We start from the raw sequence: 21,114 nt of genomic DNA, 5'->3' as shown, positions 1-21,114 counted from the left end.
CAGAGCCAGGGGCCCAAGGCTCTGTACCCAGAGGGAAGGGCAAGGGCAAGGGCAAGTCTGAGGATGGTGATGCTGGAGGGGCCTGGAGCTGGCGCCCTGACAACAGGAGTGGCCACGTCTGGTACGTGACAGCTCAGCGGGCAGGGCTGGACTGGCTGGCTTCTGGCCAACCTCACCCACCCCAGCCCTGCAGGGTGTCAAAGGCATGTTAACAGGGATATAGCGCTGCTGCCTCCCCTCCCCACTGGCCGGAAGAGCAGGCTGCCTTCTGGAATCTGGATATGTGCATTGAAAAATGCAGAAAAGACATTTATTACCAAACTATAAATTAGAGGAGGTGGATGGGGTGCAGTAGGAGGAGCTGAGTGGTCATGTTTTGGGCATCTGCTCCTTCTCTCTGTCCTCCTGGGCCTGGATCCTGAGCTCCTCCTGCAGGCGCTCCCAAGCTCGGACCACCTGGGGAGGGAGTTAGAACCGGGTAGGGCAGTGAGCGAGCGGGATGGGCCTCTGTCCTTTCCGGTCCCCGCAGAGCAGTGGGCATATCTGAGCTAACAGCTTGGGAAACACAAGCACTGCCTCTGCCGGTGCGCAGCATCCCCCCGGGGCAACCAGGCCCAGGCACACCCTGCCGTCTGCCGGCTAGTGGTCCTGTTCCACAGCCATGGCTGCTAGGAGGGCCACTCCCCAGGGTGACAAAGGGCCCAGGCCAATTCAGCCCAACCGGCCAGGTCCTGTGGGGCTGAGATAGCAGAGGGAGTGGCAGTCGAGGGGGGCCTGCCTGAGGCTGGGGCATCAGGGAAGGACCTGGGGCCTTCCTGCCTGTCAGGCTCTGAACCGCCTGGAAATAAGGGACCCCCAGTAAGAACAGGCCCTTGGCTTAACCTCCTCCCAACCTCAAGAGCACTTACCTTGGACTGCAGGTAGAAGGAGCCACCCACGGATTTATCATTCACCTTGAACAGGTGTTCGTAGTTCTGCGGGGGGGGAACGACACGGTGAGAGGGTGTGCGGTCTCTGGGTTACAGAGGCAGGGGAAGCTAGGAAATGACAAAGAAGGAAAGCCAAAGGGTTCAACCCTGCTGCCCCACGTGCCCTGCTATGCAACCCCAGAAGCCACCTGTCACTGCTAGGGGACAGAAAGGTGGACAGGTGCCCACGGAGGGAAGGGACTCTGCCTCAGCCACTGCCTGCCTTGGGCCTAAAAACAAAGGAGTGACAGCAGCTCCCACAATGAGGGCGTCCACACTGGCTGCAGCCACAGCCTCCATATCTGCCCCTTTCCCTGGGCCACCTTCACTCTTCCTGATTCTGGTGGCCTGACCCTGCAGCCCCTGATCTGGTCTGTCGAGGCAAGGCCTGTCTCGGAACCAGTCTCACCTTTTGGATCTCCTCCGGGCTCAGCTTGGAGACATTGAGAATCTGCTGGGCCTCTTGGAGGCTGAGGCCAGACAGGTTGGAGGCAGCTGCAGACTGGTGTCCAGCACGTCCTCGAGCATCAGCTGCTGCCCGGCTGGCTGTGTGGACACACGGGTGAGTGCTCAACCTTTAGCAGCCCAGGGGTTCCCCTGGGCATTCCAAGTGGGCAGCTCAGCCTGCCAGGTGGCAGGGGAATAGACACATGCAGGGACAGGGTGCATCCCTTCTCCAGGAGCGGTTGTATTTGGGGGAGTATATGAAGTGAGGACAGATTTACCCCACTGGGACAGCGGGCAAGGGGTATGGTTCCAACCTAGAGCACGAGAGGTCCCTGTCCCACGTCTCTCCCTTACCCCTCATCCCAAGTGACAGCATGTTGGGGAGCTTTAGGCCATAATGGGAAGCAGAGTGAAGCTGCAGGTGGGAAGAGGCAGTAATAGCTCAGTTGAGACCTGGCTGCCCACCAGTTACCTAGGCCACCAAAGCAGGTGGCTCAGGTGACCTCTTCCCTTTCAGTGACCCTAGATTCAGGAGCCATTAAACTTTTTCTTAAAGGGTCAAAGAGTAAATATTCTAGGCTTTGCAAGCCAATTAAAGTCTGTGTTGCAATTACTTGACTGCCCTGTAAGCAGCCAGAGGGTATGGCTGTGTTCCAATAAAAACTTTATTTACAAAAATAGGTAGCCAGGTGAACAAGCTTGCCAACTCCTACCTCAATGTTCAGGTCAACCAGGTTTCCCTTTTATGAGAATGTCCTAAAATCCCACAATGTCCCCCTCCACTGGGAAATGCCAGGTAGCCAGAACCCCAGCCTGCAGAGGGGTTTCCTGCATTCACCATAGGGCCACAATGAGGGGCCACAGATAGGAGGAAAATGTGACCTGGGCAGGAACTCCCAGGGGCTCAGGCTTACCTGCAAACTCCTGCCGCAGGGCCCGGGCAAAGGCCCTGCCCACCACCTGCACCCCCATCACAATGATCTGGGCCAGGTATTTGGCCTGTGGGCAAAGCAGGTACCTGGTTAGCAGGTTACATTCTCCAGAGACGGGACCCTGGAAGTGACTGCTGAATGTAAGGTCTCTGAGGTTGTGAAGCACAGAGCAGCAGCCACAGGCAACTTCTTCCAAAGTACCCTGATAAAAAGCCTCTGCTTTGGGTGGCTTCAGGTGCTCACTGGATAGACGGCTGGGGGGTGAATCTGAGGGAGTCCCCAGAGGCAGATGGGACCCCCTGATCTTCAGACAGGAGGACAGGGACTAAGGCAATGGGGCTGCAGGGCACAGAGACTTCAAAAGCAACACTAGGGGGCACAGAGCAGAGCCAGGGGCTCATCCCAGACCCACCACAGATTCATCGCTGCCAGGCCAGGCCTTCCATGCTTCTGGGATAGGCAGTTCCAATCTCTGTTCAACCAGTAGGAGACTCCGGGAGCCTGGCGCTACCTCCCTTCTCCCAAGACTATTCACCACTCTTCCAAACAACAGAACAAAAGAGAAAAAGACTCTCCACCTTCAAGCAGCCAAGAGCCCACTAGGGAGGTACTTAGCCAAAGATACCGAGGACCAACTGGTGAGGGAGAGCAGGACTGGTCACCAGTTCCTCCACTGGTTCAAACACATGCAGCATCAGCTAAGCTTGCTCAGCGCTCAGGCTACAAGGACACACAGGAGCCAGCTGTGCCCGCAGAGCTCCTGCACACTGCCTATTTCTACTGGGCTGGATTTTGAGGGCAGGGAGAATCACAATGGGAATATTGGGGCTTTCAAGGCAGAGGGACGGGGTGAGCCCAACAGGAGAAAACGTAAAGGTTGTCCTTTACGTAAAGGGAGCAGGCAAGAGCATAGGGAACTTGTAAAGTTGTTCAAGACAAGATGAAAAAGGTGGCTGAGATGGGAAACCACCCAGACTTGATTGAGGACAGAGATTACATACAGACAGCACACTGGGAAATGGCCGGGTGTGGGAGACAGTACAACGCGGGTGTGCAGAGGCCCCAGAGCGCCCCCACTGCAGGTCGACACCACTCACGGGGCCCACCCCATGGTTCCCCTTCCTCTTCTCTGCACTTGTCTGCAGTCACATGTTCTGCGAGTCAACAAGTATCACCTCATCCTGGGTGCCAGTCACTGTGCCATTTAACCCAAAAACTCGACACGAGGACCAGAGGTTTAGTGATCAGCCTGAGGACACGGCTAGGACCCCAAATCGGTGCTGTTAGCCATGGCCTCCACAGGCCGCCCACCACACACAGCGTCCTGCAGGGAGGGCAACTGAGCAACCTGACCAGGATCGAGGACCCAACCCAGAGGCCAAAGAAGAGCTCATCAGATTCCAGGGGGATCTGGACTCCAGAACTGCCCTTGTTTGGCTTCCAATGAACCTGCCCTTATGGGCGGGGTGAGATGGTAGTTCTGGGACGTTAGTAGTAAAAAAATAAATGGAAGTGGTTTGGATTTCACAAGTAAGTTGAAATTTCACAAGCCCTGTATTTCACACCAGAAAGCAGAGCTCAGCGAAGGCTCCAGTGATCAAAGGGAGGGGGTGGTGCTGCAGACAGCTGCAGTGCAGGTGTCAAGACAAATAACGGATGCACTGCAGGTTGGGAAGTTGCCCAACTTCTCCCTCCGTGCCCAAAGCCCCTCTGAAGCGGGACAGGAGGTTCCCTGATGGACTTCTGGTCCCGTCTGAGTTACAGAGAGGCTGACAGGCCAGTAGGTGACTTCACAGGGTTCCCTCGGCCTACACACCCCTCGGGCCTCAGACCATACCTTTACCTGCTGCCATAGACCCCAGGGCAACCTCACTTCTCTGCCCTGAGCAGTGGCTGTTGCTCAACAATGAACATTAAGGACTGAGACTGTAACTGGGCAGCTTCCCCAGCTGGTGCTGCTGGCTTCAACCACAGTGGCACAGTAGCCCCATCGTTCCTGCTGCCAGAGCTCCATGGTTGCAGAACAGGCTGGGGTAGCCTGCAGTTTCAGAGGCTACCCTGGCTGGCCAAGGGAGCAGCCTGGCTGGCCCACCGAGGCCACGAATGTTCCTGTGGGATGCTTCTCCAGGGGATGAAGTGTGGTGTGTGGTCATACAGGCAAGCTCTGGGATCACCTGTGTGCAAATCCCAGCTGTGTGCCCTGCACAAGCTCTTATGTTCCCTCAGCCTGTTTCCTCACCTGTGAAATATGGTCAAAAACAGCACTGTCAGATGGATGTGATGAGACAATGTAAAGTGCCTGACACAGAGTCTGATGATACAGTAGGTACTCAATAAATGTCGCTTTTCATTTATTACACTGATTTCACAAAACCGGACAACGGTCAGATACTATGGAGTAGCAAAGCCTTTCCCAATAAGGCAACTCGTTTGATATAGCCACTGATTCCTCAGGGGAGAAGGCTGCAAAAAGCCAGGCTCCGTGCCAAGAGCACTGAGAAGCAGTGTGGAAGAGGAGGGGGAGGACTGCTTTGGAGCTTAAACCTGGACTCCCAGCTTGTCTTCACTAGCTGTGTGGCCCTGCATAAATTACTCAACCTCTCTGAACCTGTTTTCTTATCTGCAAAACGGAGAGAATCATACCTTCCTTACAGGAGGACTGCAAGGTCCTCAGAAGGCAATCCACATAAACCCAACCAGTCAGTGGCAGGTTCAAAGCAGCCCAACAGCTGCCTTTGCTTCTGGACTAGACCCTGCTTGGTGCCGGACGGTCCAGACATCAGGCAGTATGGCCAAGCTTCTCATCCACCTATTCAGTACCCAGTGCCAGCTGTGGGTCAGCCAGATCATTGTTCCGCCAGTTACAAGAGGAGATGATGGCAGCCGCTGGCTGAGGTCTCTCCTGGAAAGTCTCCAAACATCCCATAGTCCACTGACTGACACTTGGGCCTGAAGACCCTGGACAAGAACAGCCAGCTGACATGGCATCCAACTCAGGCCAAGCTGCCAGTCGAGGAGCAGAGGTCAGAGACACAGGTCGCCGAGCCTGGGAGCCACTGTGAATGACACATCTGCTTTCTCATCTGAGGAACGACATAGCCCAATGCAGAACCACAGCTCTGCAACTGGGACAGAAGACCACAGGCAAGCGTTGGGGGACACGGAGGAATGTGGCGCATCTCAGGTGAGGTGCATTACGAAGGGAACCCGGTTTTCAGACAGCTAGGATGTGCAATGTTCTCTTCAAAGCTTAGTTCCCGGCCCCTGGGCTGCTGGGCAGACACTGCCACTGAGACTCACCCCCTTCTTGAGGATGTTCACCCCAAAGCCCCTGCAAACAGCTGCTGGCATCACGACTAGGCGGGAGGGCAGTCAGGACCACAGTAAGCCTGGCGCCCCCGCCTATGGCTGGCATGGCAGCCCAATCGATCGTATCTGAATGAATGTGACACTTAACCAGGCCATCATCAGCAAAACTATGCCCCCAGACAGGGTTTCCAAATGCCTACCGCTCCCTCTGCTGGAGGACTCAGGCCATCCTCCAATACACACAACTCCGCGGCCAGGGCCTGCAAATTCAGCCCACTTCTCAGCTGGGCAATCTCACCTTGGACAGCTACAACTGCTCTGGTTTTCTCTCCCCTCACCTCTCGGCCCTGCAGCCACACCATCTACTTCTAGATCAGCTCTTACTTCTTTTACCCCCATGTCTCCCAACACACACACACACCATACAAGTTACTCAAGTATTCAGTGGTTTTAGGGTATTCACATACCTCTGTAAACACACTAAAAAGTACAGAATATTACTAGTCCTAGAACATTTTCATCACCCCCCCAAAAAAAACAATACCCATTAACCTTGACTACATCGTCCCTACTACTCTGATACTGCGTCAAAACCCAACATCCTTCAAGACTTAACAGGAGGGATGCCTGGGTGGCTGCCACTGGCACAGGGCGTGACCCCAGGGTCCTGAGATCGAGTTCCACATCGGGCTCCCTGCATGGAGCCTGCTTCTCCTGCTGCCTGTGTGTCTGCCTCTCTTTGCGTCGCTCATGAATAAATAAAATCTTAAAAAAAAAAAAGACAACACAATACTCCCATATTCCCTCTAAGCCAAACCTTCCCAGAGCACTATCTGTTCTGTCCTATTTTACAGACTTGCCGGATTCCTCCTTTAGGATACAGACTGGTCCAGAGCAACATTTTACGTGGCTCTTGGCGGGGGGGGGGGGGGGGGGGGGGGGGGGGGGCGGTGCTCAGAGTTACAGGCAGGAATGCGTGAGCAGGCCGCGGTCCAAGGGCTGGGCATGACTCGGCTCAACACCCGCCTCTGGCAACGCTGGATGAAACGACCCTGGAGGAATCCAACTCTGAGATTCAGGCTCCTTCTCTGTGAAACGGGAACCATGGCCCTATGCATTTCACAAGCATTAAATGAGAGAATCCACGTAAGGCTTCCAGTGCAAGGGCCTGGGCCTTGCAAGCTCTTCTGTTATCCTTCTTATTGGTTAAGAAGGGGCTCCCCAAACCGGCTGCCTCAGTCACCCGGGGGGAGGGGGGCTTCTAGAACCTCCGAGGACATGCTGCGTGTTTAAAGGGTCCCCAGGGGACTCGTCGCCGCCAGAGTGGCCCGGGTCTGCGGACTGGCTGCGGGTGCCACAGGAAACGCGGAGACGCTCAGGCTTCGGGGTCGCGGGGCCCGCTGGAGCCCCACGCCCGCCACTTCCTTGGCAAAGTCTCGGCGCCCGTTTCGTCCGTTTCCAAAGGGCAACACCGCCAACGTGCCGCGCGGCCGCGCAGGGCTCCCGGGCTGGACCCGGCCTCCGGCGCGGCAGGGGGCACGCGGCGGCCGCCTGTGCTGGGCATTTTCCGGCCATCCAGGCCCGCGCCGCCTTCTGGGCGAGAGGCCTCCGTGGCCCCGGGCCGCCGGCCCCCGCCGCGGTTCTCCCGGTGCGACGCTCCCCGGCCCCGGCCCGGCCTCCCTCACCGCCCGGCAGCGCCCGCTCGTGCCTCACCATGCCGGCCGCTCTGCCTCAGGGTTGCGGGCTTCGGCTTCCTGGCCCCGCGGCCCCAGCTCAAGGGCGGCCGGCAGGTCAGAGGTCAAGGGAGAGAGAGCGCGTGCGTGACGCCGCGCTGGGCATGCGCGTTGCTCCCTCCGGGGGACGGGACGGGACCCGTGACGTCACGGCGGTGGGCGGAGCCGCGCTCGGGTGATGGGCGGACCCAGGACCCGCGGTGGCCCTCGCGTTCGCCCTGCTGCGAGACGTGCTCCAGGATAGACACATCTGTCAAATGCGGGGCAACCTCTTCCCTGGATTTTGCCAAGATATTTGGTACTAAAGGACATGAAGTAAACATACAACACCCCACGAAGAGGAGGATGCCAAAGGCTCACAAATATGTAAGAAAACAGGAAACCTCAAAACGGGCTTCCTTCTAGTTTCCTTCTATCTGGGAAAGAGATCTCACTCTCTCCCTCTTCAAGTGCTTGCTCGGATGTCACCTTCCCAAGGAGGCCCACCCCGACCTGCTACCAACGCTGCAACTTGCCCCGCATTCTTTTGTGCTTTAGTAACCCTTTTGGGATAAAGTTCACACACCATCCGGTTCACTAAAGTGCATAATTCAGTCAGCGCTTCTTAGTGTATCCACAGAGTTGTGCAACCATCACCACTAGAACACCAGAACATTTTCATCACCCGCCCCCCCCAAACTCCCTTCGCATCAGCACTGGCCACCGCCCCCTCAGGCCGCTGACCACTAAGCTTGGGCCCGTCTATGGTTTGCCCCCTGTGAACAGCTCTTGGAAGTGGAATCATCCTGTCTGTGGCTTCTGTGTCTGGCTCTCAGTCCCCTCTATTTTTACCCCCAAAGTTCTTACTCATCGCCTTCTGCTGTATTATAGAATTCATTTATTTTATGTGCGCTGCTTATAATCTGTTCTTTCCCCCAGAAGGTGTATCCCTGGTGGGCAGGACTTTCCTCTTTTCTCCACTCTTGGATGGGTGGCCAGCACGTGAGAGGCACTCAGCACACCATCACTGAAAGAACATAAATTGGGCTGCCCTGGATTGTTTTGGACCACCGCCCTCTCCTCCAACTCTCCAAATTTTCTTCCCTCAGTGCAGTGGCTGCCCTTCCTTTTGTCTGAAGTGTTCTCTCAGCTCTGTGGCTCAGTCGCCTTCAGGTCTTGCCTCTCTTGACTTTGCACACCCTGCTCTCCCTGCATCTCCGCGGCTCCCTTTCACATAATTTTTTTTGTGTGAATTAAGCAATATCTATGCCCAACTCACTACCCTGAGGTCAAGAGTTGCACGCTCTACCAACTGAACCAGCCAGGTGCCCCTATTTTGTCTTCCTTACAGGTCTCCTTACAGTTTGCTTCTTTGCACACAGTCTGGCTGGCCTGCACAGGAAGACTCTAACAAGTACCTTGAGAGGCCCATTCATCACCATCCAGAGCAGTATCCTTGTGCTAAATGAGTGAACTAACTTGTAGCAGCTGAAAAGGCTTCAAGAACAAAGTGAGGCCTGGGGCAAGGGGGAACCCAGAGCCAAAATGCCCTCACTCATACTCCTGTCCCCTTCCCCTTCCAGTCAGCCAAGAGACCACAGCAGCACAAGAGGTGGCCAGTTTAGAAAAGTTTAATTGCTGAAAACATCCAGGGTATATTCAGGCCAGTACCTGAGGGGTTCACCCTCCCCCCCCTTAATTGGGCCATCAGCTCTGTAATGCTCCCTTTCTCCTGGTTTCAAACCTGAGGAAGAAGGCAGCTGGTCCCTGGCCCCTGAGACTGGTGCTGCTCCAAATGGCCTGGCAGGGGCCAGCCCCCAAGGCTCTTGACTAGAAGTGGAACAGCAGGCAAGATGGCATGGCACATAATGACTGAAGGTGCTGGGCAAAGTCAGCTCAGGCTGGGACCAGCCCAGGAATGTGCTACAGACACCCCACTCCCTTCCCACCCCACTCTCATGCCCCTGGCTCCACATGCTAGCAGGCAGCTGAGAAAAAGCAGCCAGTCCCATAGAAAGCAGAGGTGCAGACAATCCACAGGAGTTGCAGCAGGGCCCAGAGGCCATAGAAGTGCCCAAGGCCCAAAGGAAGCCAGGGCTTTTGGGACAAGGTGTGCCAAGGCCAAGGGCCATCTTCCAGTTGAAGGGTGAGATGTGAGGTGTGTGGGGCGGGGTGGGGGGTGGTGGTGGGGGCACACCAGGTGCTTCTAGGAGGTGGCAGCGGCAGGTGAGGCTAGAGGTAGCTGGTGGGCAGGCTAGTCCTACGGAGATAAACCAAGGGGGAGGGGTTTAGAGGTGGAGAAAGGAGGGTGGTGCCTGCTGCAAGGTGAGGGAGGGAGGGAGGGAGGAGGTGCCAGGGCCCTCTCATCCACTCACCCACTCGTCCTCGTCCACACCTTCAAAGGAGTCCTGGGGGAGCGGATCCTCCCGGTTCCCCAGCTTTGCCACCATAGCATTTAGCAGCTAGGAGAGTAGACAGGAGAAGTGGTAAGAAGGAAACAGAATAAGACTTCTAACCCCAGAAACACAGGACCCTATACTTCAAATCCCATCAAGGTTGTGAAAAAAGCCATTTTCATCAGAGCCATGACAAAGTGGATGCTTTTCACAGAAAAGCCATCTCAGCAGAGATCAGAGAGCTAGAGGCAGGCTGACTCGCATAACTGGAGTCCCAGGGCAGCCGTCTCCGCACACTGCCTCAGACGCTCAAATGTGTGCCAGGGTCCCAAATGCACTTGGCTCTGTTTGGGTTGAGCCAGGCCGAAGGGGGGCTTCTTCTGCCCTTCCCTGGCTTCCTGCATCCTGTGCCCCATGGGTCAGCTTCAGGGCTCTGGAAGATCTCCCCAACGAGCTGCTGAACCAAGAGAAGTGGGACACTGGCTCATGCCCCAGCCTGGGTTGTACTAGAGAACTGAAGGCAATCACCAGGTGCAGCCAGGACCCCGTGCATGCCCATATTGGCCAACCCTCTCCTGGGCCTACCTCTTCCTTTTTTTGCTGGTCTGACTTCTCTTCCAGGTAGACTGCTGAGGATGGGACCCGTCGGGCAGGGGCTTCACGGGGAGCCTGGCTCACTGGGGCGGGCAGGCACAGGGATCAGACATCAGAGACACCTCCTGCCACAAGGACTCCTCCCAACCCTTTGGCACCATTCCCTAGGGAATCCTGTGGCAGAGACCCCAGAGGGACAATAATAGCTATTCCACCTTCTGTTCACAAGGTCTGCTGTGGGCACCAGGCAGTGTGCGCATGCACACATGTTCATGTTGCAGTGGGAAATGTGGAAACACAGACCCTGGATCCTGCCTTCAAAAGGCTCCAAGTCTGAGCCTGGAAATGGAAGCACCCCACTCTCGGGAGTGCTGGAGGTTTCTGTGTGCCAGCAGGGACAGAGGGATCCGGGACTTGGCGCCTTGCCCTTTTCCCCCATCCCCACCCACCGCCCTGCTTCCTACTCACCACCTGCCAGGTCCTTGTCCTACCTGGGCTCATGCCAGGGGGCTGCAGGCTGATAAGCCGGGGCTGCCCATTAGCACCTCCCAGCCAGGCCTTGGCATTGAGCACTGGCTCCCAGCTCACAACTGTGTCTGGGAACACATCATCTTGGAAGAACTCTTTCTGTAGGGAGAGGAAGGGGCTACCCTGCAGCACCTGCCACAGGCCCAGGGCACACCAGCATCCCTTGGGAAGGGGGTAAGGAAAGACCCAGGACCCCGGTCTGGGGTTTCTGCCAGTTTTAGAATCTCAGCAAAGTAGCTGTATCTGTTACTGGCCCAAAGAGCAGTGAAACAGGACAGTTTGGTGATAGGGCCAAAGCCCCTGATAGAGGCTGAGAAGGGGGATCCAGTGTTGGGGTGCTGGACCCCCAACCTCACCCTGACTCGGGGAAGCCGAAAAGCGACAGGCTCCAGGGAGGTCTGGCGAAGCCGCAGGCACCGGGCAAACTCTACTTCCCGCACGTCACACTCCGTCTTGGGCAGGAGGATGAAGCCCTGGGGAAGCAGGGGACTCTGAGCTAACACCTGGGCCCTCACGGAGTGCCAACGCCCCTTACTGAGGACCCCCGGAATGATGGCCTGTCCCCAAATGGTGGTGTGCTGGCAGAGGCCCAACAACTAGCTCTCTGGAAGAAAAATGCTCTGATCTGTAGCCCTGATTAGCCTCTTTCTATGGTGTAAAAACCCCCACCATGTCGATCTCACACCACCAACACAGCTTGTTCAATGCAGAGTTGGGAGGACGTGTGGGAGTACATATGATACCTCCACTGATGGCTCCCACACGTACAAGCAAGCCGGACAGCACAAATAGCAGTAAAATCGGCTAAAATAAGTAAGCAATACACTGAATGTTTACTGCCCTAGCTTTTAATATAATTTATTTGTAGGTTCCCATAACTTAAGATTTTATGGTTTAATTTCTAATAATGGTGGAGTTTAACAACCAGCTCCTGAGAGCTGCTGGGCACACCCTGGCCCAGTGACCTGCTGACCCCACAGGCCTCTGCACTTCCCCATCTGACCGGGAGAGGGCGGGGGAGCCCTGTGTCCCACAGATAGGGGAGGACCCGGAGGCCCACAGGCTCACCTTGTGGGGGTCGGTCGAGGTGAAGCTATTGCACTCCAGGAAGAAAGGAGCCTCAGGGAGCAGCTCGTACAGGAACACGCGGGTGTCACCCTGGGTTGGGGGTTGGTGAGAGCGAGGCAGCCAGCTAAAGCTGCCTTCCTCTCCGCCTCTCCCCCACCCATCACCCCTGCTTGCACCCCAGCCCACCTTGCCCGTGAGTAGCACCAGGCTGGTGTCAGGGTCATAGCTGGGAAGCAGGGTCGAGGGAGCCACGTCCAGCCCCAGCACTGCCAAAGGGCCACCGGCCAGGGCCTCGGCGGGGTATAGGAGCAGCTGGCGCTCACTTCGGCTGCAAGGAGACCCAGGGAGCAGAAGCAGGTCCTTAGAGCTGCAGGGGCCTGGGTCAGGGCAAGGACTCCACTCCAGCAAGCATCCTGACCTTGTCAGGCAAGGGGTCCTGAGGGCTTTGGAGCCTGCAGAGTGCCTCTGTCCATTCTCTTTCCTTTTTTCTTTTTAAGATTTTATTTATTCATAGAGACAGAGAGAGAGAGAGAGAGGCAGAGACACAGGCAGGGGGAGAAGCAGGCTCCATGCAGGGAGCCCGACATGGGACTCATCCAGGGTCTCCAGGATCACGCCCTGGGCTGCAGGCGGCGCTAAACCGCTGCGCCACCGGGGCTACCCCATTCTCTTTCCTGATCCAGCTCTCAGAACCACTGGCCTGGTGTCATGCAACAGTGGCCTAACCTGCTGACCTCATAGCAGACTATTGCTCCCCCTGCTGCCCTCCGACCCTCCTCAGTACAGTCTAACACCAGCACTGGTCTCATGGCCACCACACTCTGCTTCTCATCCTTTGCCCTAGCCATGTGGTCAGCTTCCTGGCCTTTCCATCTAGACTTAAATGCCCTCTTCTCTGGGTTTCTGGTTATTAGCTCCTTTGTGACTCAGTTCAGATGACATCTCCCTTAGGAAGCCCTCTCTGATCCCTCCTCCAAAGTGCCAAATACTCATCCCTGGGACCTCTCCAGTAGGCTTGGTTGTTTCACATTCTTTACCTGGTCCCCACCAGGCACGGGCTCCAGGCAGCAGGGAGTGGCTCTTATCCCGCTGGGTCCCCAGTTGACTTATTCTTCCTCCCCACCTCCCTCCTTCCCTCCCATCCACCCACCCACTCATCCATCATCCATCCATCCATCCATCCATGCATGCATCCATCCATCCATCCATTCATCCATCCATCCTATTAGTGAGTAGGAAGAATAGCTTCTGATGCCTTACAGATGTATATGTGCCCAGGGAAGCAGCACATAATTTAGCTGCTTAAGTCTCAGGATGGGGATAGTGGTCCCAGAGTCCTTACCTGTCAAAACCAGACACCAGCAGACACTGACCATCACACACCCAGACCACGCGGGCTCCGCGGGCGCCCTCAGGCCCTGGGGCTTCCTGTGGGGATACAGCACATGAGGCCCAACAGCAGTTCCTCAGGCAGTTCTGAAGGTTGCATCCAGTGCATCTCGCTCACCTGCAGGGGCTCGGGGCCACCCCGGGGCTCATAGACCCGCAAGTACCCATCCTTGCAGACGGTGGCCAGATGCTGTCCGCTGGGACTCCAGGCCAGGCTAAAAATCTGGAGGCAGGTGCAGACAAAGATGTGAGAGGTAGCCTCTAGGCCTCTGGGAGGGTCCTTGCCCCCAAAGATGTCCTACCTGGTCCCGGTGGCCCTGAAGCCTCAGCTGCTCGGCTCTGGCCTGCAGGTCCCAGATCCGAATGGTAAGGTCATAGGAAGAGGAGGCCAGCAGGTCGGCTGCCAGTGGATGGAAGCGCAGAGAGTAGATCTTCTCTGTGTGACCTTGGGGTGAGGCATGGGATAATGCTGAGCCCCTCAGGAGTCACCACCTGTCTCCCAGCCCCCACCCTGGGCCCAACTGACCTGTGAGCACAGCCTCAGGTGTCGTGAGCACTTCCTGCAGGCCCTCTGGGGGCACCCGCCACAGTCGGATCCTGGCATCCTCCCCGCCTGCAGGGAGTGCAGGCTCATCTCTGCTGTGCCCAAGACCTCCAGGCTCCCCCTACCTTCCTTCAGATTCCCTGGACCCTCCCTTGAACCTAGTGCCCAGCTTCCTTACCCACAGCGAGGCGGTAGGGGTCAAAGGGGTCCCAAGCCAGATCAGTCACAGCTGCCCCATTCTGCAGTGTGGGCAGTGCTGTGTCGGGCAGGCGGCCAGGCTTCTGCAGCTGTGGGAGGTATCCCCACCCAGAAGCCCATCAGTAACAGGTGGGAAAGCTCAGTCCCCAGGGGCTGCAGGGCAAGCAACGTGCCTGGGCCCCCACCCTCTGCAGCTGATGCTCCACTGCTGGGTGGCTCAAGCTCTCTGCTTTGGCCATCTTGTGCTTTGAACCCCAAGTGCCCACTGTAAGGTCCCAGAAAGCGAGAGGGGCAGCGTGGAGTGGTGGAAAGAGCTCAGGCTTGGGGCCCAGGCAGTTTGGGTTCAAATCCCAGCTCCACCACTTACACAGCTGTGTGACCCAATAGGCCACAAACCTCTGTGCCTCACTGCGCTCTTCCATCTGTAAAATGGGGATAAAATGGTATCCCTGTGGGAGAGCTGACAGGACTAAAGGGGATGCTCAGAGAGTGCGAGCCAGTGTGGGTACCCAATGCCCTTAGCTTCTTACAGGGCCTAGAGGGGGGCACTGTGGTGGGTGGTGTCCCTCACCTCAAGCACAGCCACCTGCCCACCACTGCTGAGCAAAGGCACGGCCACACGCAGCCGGTTGGCACAGAATCCGTCACTCTCGCCAGGCGTGGTGAGGTTGAGCCCCTTGAGGTTGGTGATGTGGCTGTCTCGGTGCAAGACAGTGCCCTGAGCATGGCGGAACTTGGAACTGGGACCTGGCAGGCGGCAGGGACAGAGCCCCATGAGGATGCCCTGCCTGCCTGCCCGCACACCTGCAGGGGGCACGGCCTATGTCCCAGCCTCTGCCCTGTGTCCCAGCCTCTGCCAACACAACTCGTGCCCTGGGAACGAGCCTTGAGAGCCCAGGACTCGAGAGAACATCCAGGCTGCCCTCTTCCTTGACACTCGTTTCATCCCACAAGCACAGGTGACCCACCAGGAGGGGAGGAGGATGTAGACAGGGTTAGCTCCTGCCCTGACACACTTACCCAGCAGGCTCTGTAGGGACCTCTGGCTGGGGCTGGTGCCGATGCCACTGGTGCTAGAGAGTGAGGGCCCCAGGCTGGAGGGTGTGGAGGGCGAGGCAAGAGAGCTGAGTGGGGAGGAGAAGCCCTCCTGGGGAGAAGCATACTGAGTCAGCCAGTAGGCCCCCGGAAGTGTTGGCCAAACCAAGAGCAAGATAGGGCCCCTCCTTCCGGGCTGTGGGACACCGTGGGGGCATGAAGCCCACTGTGGGGTGCCAGGTGCCAACACCAATGCCGACGAGGGCCGGAGGTAGCACAGGGCAAGCTAAGCTTCAGACTGTGGGGAAAGAGGGTGGCAGCTGCCAGCTTCAAGCTCTGTAGGACAGGCCCAGTGCAGCTAAGATCTGCCTGCATTTCAAGAGAAGCCAAAAATCTGGATTTTTCTGTGAAAGTCTTGCTTTTCATGTGTTTGCTCAATTTATAGAAGAGTGCGAAGTTCTTTATTTATGCTTCACGAGTTCGTCTCTGTTGCGCTTGACAGCTAAAAAAGGCTCAAAGACCAGCTCAAACCAGCAGGCGCGCGCACACACTTGCCAGCTTTGACTCAGGGCACCCACTGCGGCCGCGTGATGGGGAGGACAGGCGGACAGCCCAGGCACTCACGCTGGGGTCCATGTCACCCACAGGTGTCTCTGCAGGCTGGGCTGCATCCGGGGAGGGCTCCATGGGGGGCACCAGGCAGGAAGTGAAGCTGGGGTGGGGCCGGTGACCTGGGTGGAGGCTAACCTTCTGCACCTGTGGGAAGAGGCTGGCATTTGAGGCAGGGAGGAGGTAAGGGATGGGGGGACATGGGGCAGCTGAGTTAGCAGACAGCTGGACTGCAAAGCCGTGCATGGGGCTGTTGGAGGCCAGGAGGGGCCAGCCAGGCCGTGGCCCTACCTGCTGGTTGCTCCCAGCCCACCAGGCATGGGGGTCAGAGGCGGGCACGCAGCCTGCGGTGTCTGGGAACAGGTCCTCGTGGAACTCCACAGCCTGGTGGCAGATAGGTACGTGGCCCGTGAGGTCCAGGCCTCCCAGGCCCTCCGAGGCCCTCACCCTGGGCCCCCTCACCTTGCGAGGCACGTGGTAGCTGACAGGCACGATGGCTGTGTTGCTCAACTGCAAGACGCGGAGCACCTCACAGTTCATGATAGCCAGCGCCCGCCGGGGTACAAGAGCTGCCCCCCGCAGCACGCTTTCCAGGAGGCACTGGGTCACTGTGGGGGACACCGCGGGAAGGCAGTCAGCGAGGCTGGGAGGGCGGAGGGGGAGGGCGGAGGAGAACAGGGCTCACCTGGGCTTAGTGCTGGCTGCTGGGGCAACACCTCGTAGCAGGACAACCGACTCTCACCCTGAAACAAGCCCAGCCTGAGTGCCGCTCGCTGCTCACACCCTGATGGCCCGGCGCATGCTCCGGGTCTAACACCAGCTCCTACTGCCAGTGCTCTGGACTGCGTCCTTGGTGGACTTCACATGCATGCAGTAAGGACAGGGCACATTGAGGATTTATAAAGTGCCTGCTGTGTGCTGACACTGCTTGATTGCTGGCCCTGTCCACAAAGCTGACATTCGTGGGAGTTATAGTCATGCCCACCTGAAGGCCACTCAGCCTGCCAGGGGTGGAGCATGGGTAGCACTACTTTGGCTTCTCTCTGGGGGCAGATGGCATCCCGGCATCCCACCATCCCATCTCCCAGCTGGCTGGCCAGGTCAGACTGGGATGGACCTGGCAAGTGAGGGCGCAACCCTGGGGGGCTGATGTGGACAGTCACTCCAGCTTCTTGCTCACCTTTCCTGCCAGGATCAGGAGCCCGGAGTCTGGGTCCAGCAGGGGCATCAGAGACCTGAGTGAGAGAGGGCTAGTTGGCGGGATGGGCAGCTGGAAGCTGTCAGCCCCATGACTCCAGCCAGGGGCTCGAGCCAAGCACCACACTGGCCAGGAGTGGCTGTACCCAGCCTGTTTGCTGGGACCCTCCACCTTCTCTCCCTGTGCTACCAACACGCTGACGCCCAGCACACCCCCATGTCCCAGCCTTTCTTGCCCTGGGTCCTCCATCCGCTCACCTGCTTTGCTCCAGGACCTGTATGCGTCCTGGGCATAGGTGAGCTGGCCCCTCTTTCTACACCTCAGTCCTGAGCTCCATCCCAGGCTCAGCAGCTCCAGAAACACCCCACGTACGCTCTGTCCCTGGTCCCACCTTGGCCAGCCACGGTACCAGGCCAGAGTTACCTGGGAAGATGAGTGGGCATGCCAGGACCAGGGACTCCCTCCAGCCCTGCCCAATGTAGTCAGCCTGGTTTGGGGACACCCCCTCAGAAACCCCCAGGCTCCTGATGACATCTTAGAGACTCAGAACGCCCCTCAGGATGACTTCAAGCCTCTGAGCCCAAGCCTAAGGCAGGGGCTTAGACCAGGGCCTCCTTCACCACAGTGCTCCCCTGCCCTCCCCATTCTCCGTCGTCACTCTGTTCCCCAGGTGGGGCTTTGGGTGGCGGGCAGGGGCTGGGAACACAGGGGCAGGGTGGAAGCCCCCAGCACCCCTGCTGCTCTATGTCAGGCTCCTCTGGGCCAATGGCCTATCACTGTCCAGGAGAACTCTGACAGGTGCCTTCATCTGTTTGTTTCTTCTCCTGGTCTTAGTTTCATGTCCCTGGGAACCCAAGGGCCTGGGCACTGACCCTCAGACAGAACCCCTTCCTCACTGTGGTCCCAGCAGAGGTCACCCAGCTGTGGCAGCTGCATCCAGCCCTCACCCAGGCAACAAAGGGCACTTTCCCCCCTACCCCTGCCTGTCCATCCCCTTCTGGCCAGCTGCCCAAAGCCCGCCTGCTGCCCACCTTCCACCCCCCACCCCCACCCTTTTGGGAGCCACAGTGTGGGCTGGGAAGCTGGGTGGGGCCCTGGGTGTCTCCACAGCTTCCTGAAGTGCTCTGGGTCGGTCACCTGTCTGTGAGTAACAAGGTCTTTAATTACCTTGGGCGGGCAGGGTGAGCTGGCCTCAGAACTGCCCTTCTTGACCTGGTCTGACTGTTGCCTTCTGTGGGGGAGCAGGGGGACAAGGTGGGTGCCTGACCTGAGGTGCCCCCCCACATTGATGCTGGCTCCATTGGGGTTGGAAGCAAGTCCTTTCAGTGGCTTTAACAAGACTTTCATTCGCTCATTCATTCATTCCCTACCATTCATTCCTCTGCTGGGCTGCTCTGCATCCAACTCCCTGGCTCAGCCTGCAGCTGTGACCAGAAGTGAGTGCAACAGACCCTACCTCTGCCCTCAAATTGCTCAAGGCTTGGTCTGAAAGGCAGACACAGCCCCACCCCCAATACACACACGTAAACACACACAAAGGAAAAGTTCCCTGAGGATACAGGGCAGGGGGCAGGGGGACCTGACTTGGCTGGCCACAGGGGAGGGGCATGTTCCTTGCACCCCAAGGGTTGAGGAGGCATCAACCAAGTGGGGAGAGTTCCAGGCAGAAAGAGCAGAAAGGACCTGCAGGTGTGGCAGGGTGATGCATGGTCCATCTGAGAAATAGGGTGAAGGATGATGTGGCTAGTGGCCTGCACAGCAATGGTGAGAGGCTGAGCCTCAGGACGGCGTGGGTAGAGGCCAGACAGAAAGGGGCCTGGCACATAAGTCGGGGAACTCTGCCTCCGTCCATCAGACAAGCAACAAGAAGCGGAAGACACATCTTAAATGAAGGGGGACAAGATCAGATGTGTGCCGAGTGGAGATCACCATGTGGAGATACACAGGAGAATGTGAAAATGAGGTGATGGGCTCAGGGAAGCATCTGAGAGCAAGTGGAGTGTCTCTTGAGGCCCCGCTGTCACCTTGGCAAGAACTGGGGAATGGGCCTGTGGGTGGCGTTGACAGATCATCTGTGCTCTAAACCACCCTCCTCAAGATGCTCCACCTGGCCTCCTGCACTCCCACTTCATCAACCCCAACTGGCCAGCCTACTGACTCAGGCGCTGGGGCGGGGGGGGGGGGGGGGGTGCGGGGCAGGGGCAGGAAGTCACGGAGGGCAGGGCTGGCTCCTCCAACAGGTCAGGCCAGTCTTCCAGGCCTCAGGCAGAGCCATCCATGGCACAGACCAGGAAATGGGGTCATGGCACCCAGCCCCCAGGGTTGGCCAACAGCTGGCATGGGCCTGACCCCGGGCTTGTAAAGAGAGCCAAGCCAGGTCTGGGTCTGGAATGCAGAACATAGTTCTGCCTTGGCAGAGGACCAGACGTGGTAAGAGCTGGCACTGGCACCCTCCTGCTGCCATGGTGTGGGGTAGGGCTGGCATCTAGGCCTGTCACTAGAAAGGACTCTGACCCAGGTCCAGGGGTCTGCCTTAGACCCAGTCATAGAAGGTCTAGAGCCCAGACTGGGACCCTTTAAGTCCAAGTCACAGAAGATGCTGGACAATGGTGGTGCTTGGTCACATGAAGGAGTCAGCACCTGATAATCCCATCAGCTTTCCCAATATTCCTGCAATTAGCCCAGGAAGTACTATCTGTCAGGAAAAACAGCTTTAAGAGTTTTCCGGTTCTATGTGCCAGCCCATCTCTCCTCTTCATTTTTTTTTTATTTTTATTTATTTATGATAGTCACACACACACACACACACACACAGAGAGGCAGAGACACAGACACAGTCAGAGGGAGAAGCAGGCTCCATGCACCGGGAGCCTGACGTGGGATTTGATCCTGGGTCTCCAGGATCGCGCCCCGGGCCAAAGGCAGGCGCCAAACCGCTGCGCCACCCAGGGGTCCCTCCTCTTCATTTTTTAAAAAATATTTTATTTATTCATTCGTGAGAGACACAGAGAGAGACAGAGGCAGAAACACGGAGATGCAGAAGCAGGCTCCCTTGTGGGGAACCCTATGCGGGACTCGATCCCAGGACCACGGGACCACACCCTAAGCCAAACACAGATGCTCAACCACTGAGCCACCCAGGCGTCGCCCATCTCTCCTCTTCAGACCCACCAATCCAGACATCCTGGCATTGCCACTGGTCAAAGCAGTCCAGATCCCTTGGATCTATCCCTGTCACCCAGGCTGTGCAGTTGGGACCCCACCCATACTGGACTAAGCTCACACTCCCTAGCCTCCTTAAGAACCAGGTTCTTTTTTTTTTTTTTTTAAGATTTTATTTATTCATGAGAGACAGAGAGAGAGAGAGAGAGAGAGAGAGAGAGAGAGAGGGGCAGAGACACAGGCAGAGGGAGAAGCAGACTCCATGCAGGGAGTCTGACGTGGGACTCGATCCCAGGTCTCCAGGAGCATAACCAGGGCTGAAGGCAGGCGCTAAACCACTGAGCCACCCAGGGATCCCCAAGAACCAGGTTTTAAGGGCAGGTGGTGGGGTGCCTTGATCCCCTATGAGAAGAGAATGGGAAACTAGGGAGGGAGGTCCCCTAGACACTACCCTTGCATCTCTGGGTGAGTAGGAGCATGGCATGTGTGAGTCCTGGCTCAGAACTGGAGTGAGGGAGAGACCCTTTAGTCAGGTGGGATCTATCAGCAAGAACTGGACACAGAGGCAAGAAGTTTTGGGGCCTGTCAGGAAGTCCTATTCTTTGGGGAAAGTCAGGTGGGGGCTGCTCAGAGCACCACCCCCCGGGGGCATCTGTGGACCTTCCTGAGAGCTTTAGGGGACACAGGGCCATCTGACCAAAAACCACACAGTACTGACCGTAAACTGAAATGTTTCAGGAATGTGAGTGAGTAAAGTAGCCTGTTGGGAGACACCTGGGAGTGGTGGGGACTGGGGCAGCCAGTGAGCCCGGGGCCTCCATCAGAGGGGGCAGCTACCACTCAGCCCTTGCCCAGAGTTCCTATTCAAGGCAAGCTGGGAAGTCCCGTTTTAATGTGAAACCACCGGATTTTTCAATGGCTTCAAAGTTTTAAAAAGTCCCAGACAAGCCAAATGAAATACACCCGAGAGCCAGCACTGGCCCAAGAGCAGAGGTTCACAAGCCATGCCCCACATCTACATATAC

At 57.3% G+C, this 21,114-nt stretch overlaps 2 protein-coding genes across 4 annotated transcripts in view; both read right to left on the bottom strand.

The window, feature by feature from the left end:
* Positions 1–280: 280 nt before the first annotated feature.
* PAM16 (presequence translocase associated motor 16) lies at positions 281–7,521 on the bottom strand. Its single transcript, XM_041746913.1, has 5 exons — positions 7,370–7,521; positions 2,330–2,414; positions 1,378–1,514; positions 909–974; positions 281–456 (listed from the first exon to the last, which is right to left on the bottom strand). The coding sequence occupies exons 1-5, from the start codon at positions 7,370–7,372 to the stop codon at positions 370–372; spliced, it is 378 nt and encodes a 125-aa protein (XP_041602847.1). The 5' UTR covers positions 7,373–7,521; the 3' UTR covers positions 281–369.
* A 1,462-nt stretch (positions 7,522–8,983) lies between these two features.
* The window catches only part of LOC121486149 (coronin-7), a 55,287-nt gene continuing 43,156 nt past the window's right edge, over positions 8,984–21,114 (bottom strand). For 2 of the 3 annotated variants that reach the window (XM_041746907.1, XM_041746909.1), the window contains 19 exons: positions 16,910–16,964; positions 16,415–16,472; positions 16,192–16,337; positions 16,021–16,113; positions 15,745–15,876; positions 15,106–15,232; positions 14,657–14,832; positions 14,066–14,174; positions 13,870–13,956; positions 13,646–13,788; positions 13,462–13,566; positions 13,297–13,382; positions 12,141–12,282; positions 11,955–12,044; positions 11,243–11,359; positions 10,850–10,985; positions 10,350–10,441; positions 9,744–9,830; positions 8,984–9,628 (listed from right to left, as the gene is read on the bottom strand). In XM_041746907.1, coding sequence (XP_041602841.1) covers positions 9,623–9,628; positions 9,744–9,830; positions 10,350–10,441; positions 10,850–10,985; positions 11,243–11,359; positions 11,955–12,044; positions 12,141–12,282; positions 13,297–13,382; positions 13,462–13,566; positions 13,646–13,788; positions 13,870–13,956; positions 14,066–14,174; positions 14,657–14,832; positions 15,106–15,232; positions 15,745–15,876; positions 16,021–16,113; positions 16,192–16,337; positions 16,415–16,472; positions 16,910–16,964 — 1,987 coding nt within the window. In that variant the 3' untranslated portion in view covers positions 8,984–9,622. Of the gene's footprint in view, positions 9,629–9,743; positions 9,831–10,349; positions 10,442–10,826; positions 10,986–11,242; positions 11,360–11,954; positions 12,045–12,140; positions 12,283–13,296; positions 13,383–13,461; positions 13,567–13,645; positions 13,789–13,869; positions 13,957–14,065; positions 14,175–14,656; positions 14,833–15,105; positions 15,233–15,744; positions 15,877–16,020; positions 16,114–16,191; positions 16,338–16,414; positions 16,473–16,909; positions 16,965–21,114 lie in introns of those variants that run through there. The other variant, XR_005986554.1, reaches the window with a different exon arrangement.

This window comes from Vulpes lagopus, chromosome 3 (assembly GCF_018345385.1).
Source record: "Vulpes lagopus strain Blue_001 chromosome 3, ASM1834538v1, whole genome shotgun sequence".
NCBI lineage: Eukaryota > Metazoa > Chordata > Mammalia > Carnivora > Canidae > Vulpes > Vulpes lagopus.
This window is presented reverse-complemented; position numbering and strand designations above follow the sequence as displayed.

Coding starts and splice junctions, on each gene's coding strand:
- PAM16 (XM_041746913.1), bottom strand. Junction 1,515..2,329: donor CCTGCGGCAGGAGTTTGCAG/GTAAGCCTGAGC, acceptor GTGTCCACACAG/CCAGCCGGGCAGCAGCTGAT. Junction 457..908: donor CCTTCTACCTGCAGTCCAAG/GTAAGTGCTCTT, acceptor CTCCCTCCCCAG/GTGGTCCGAGCTTGGGAGCG.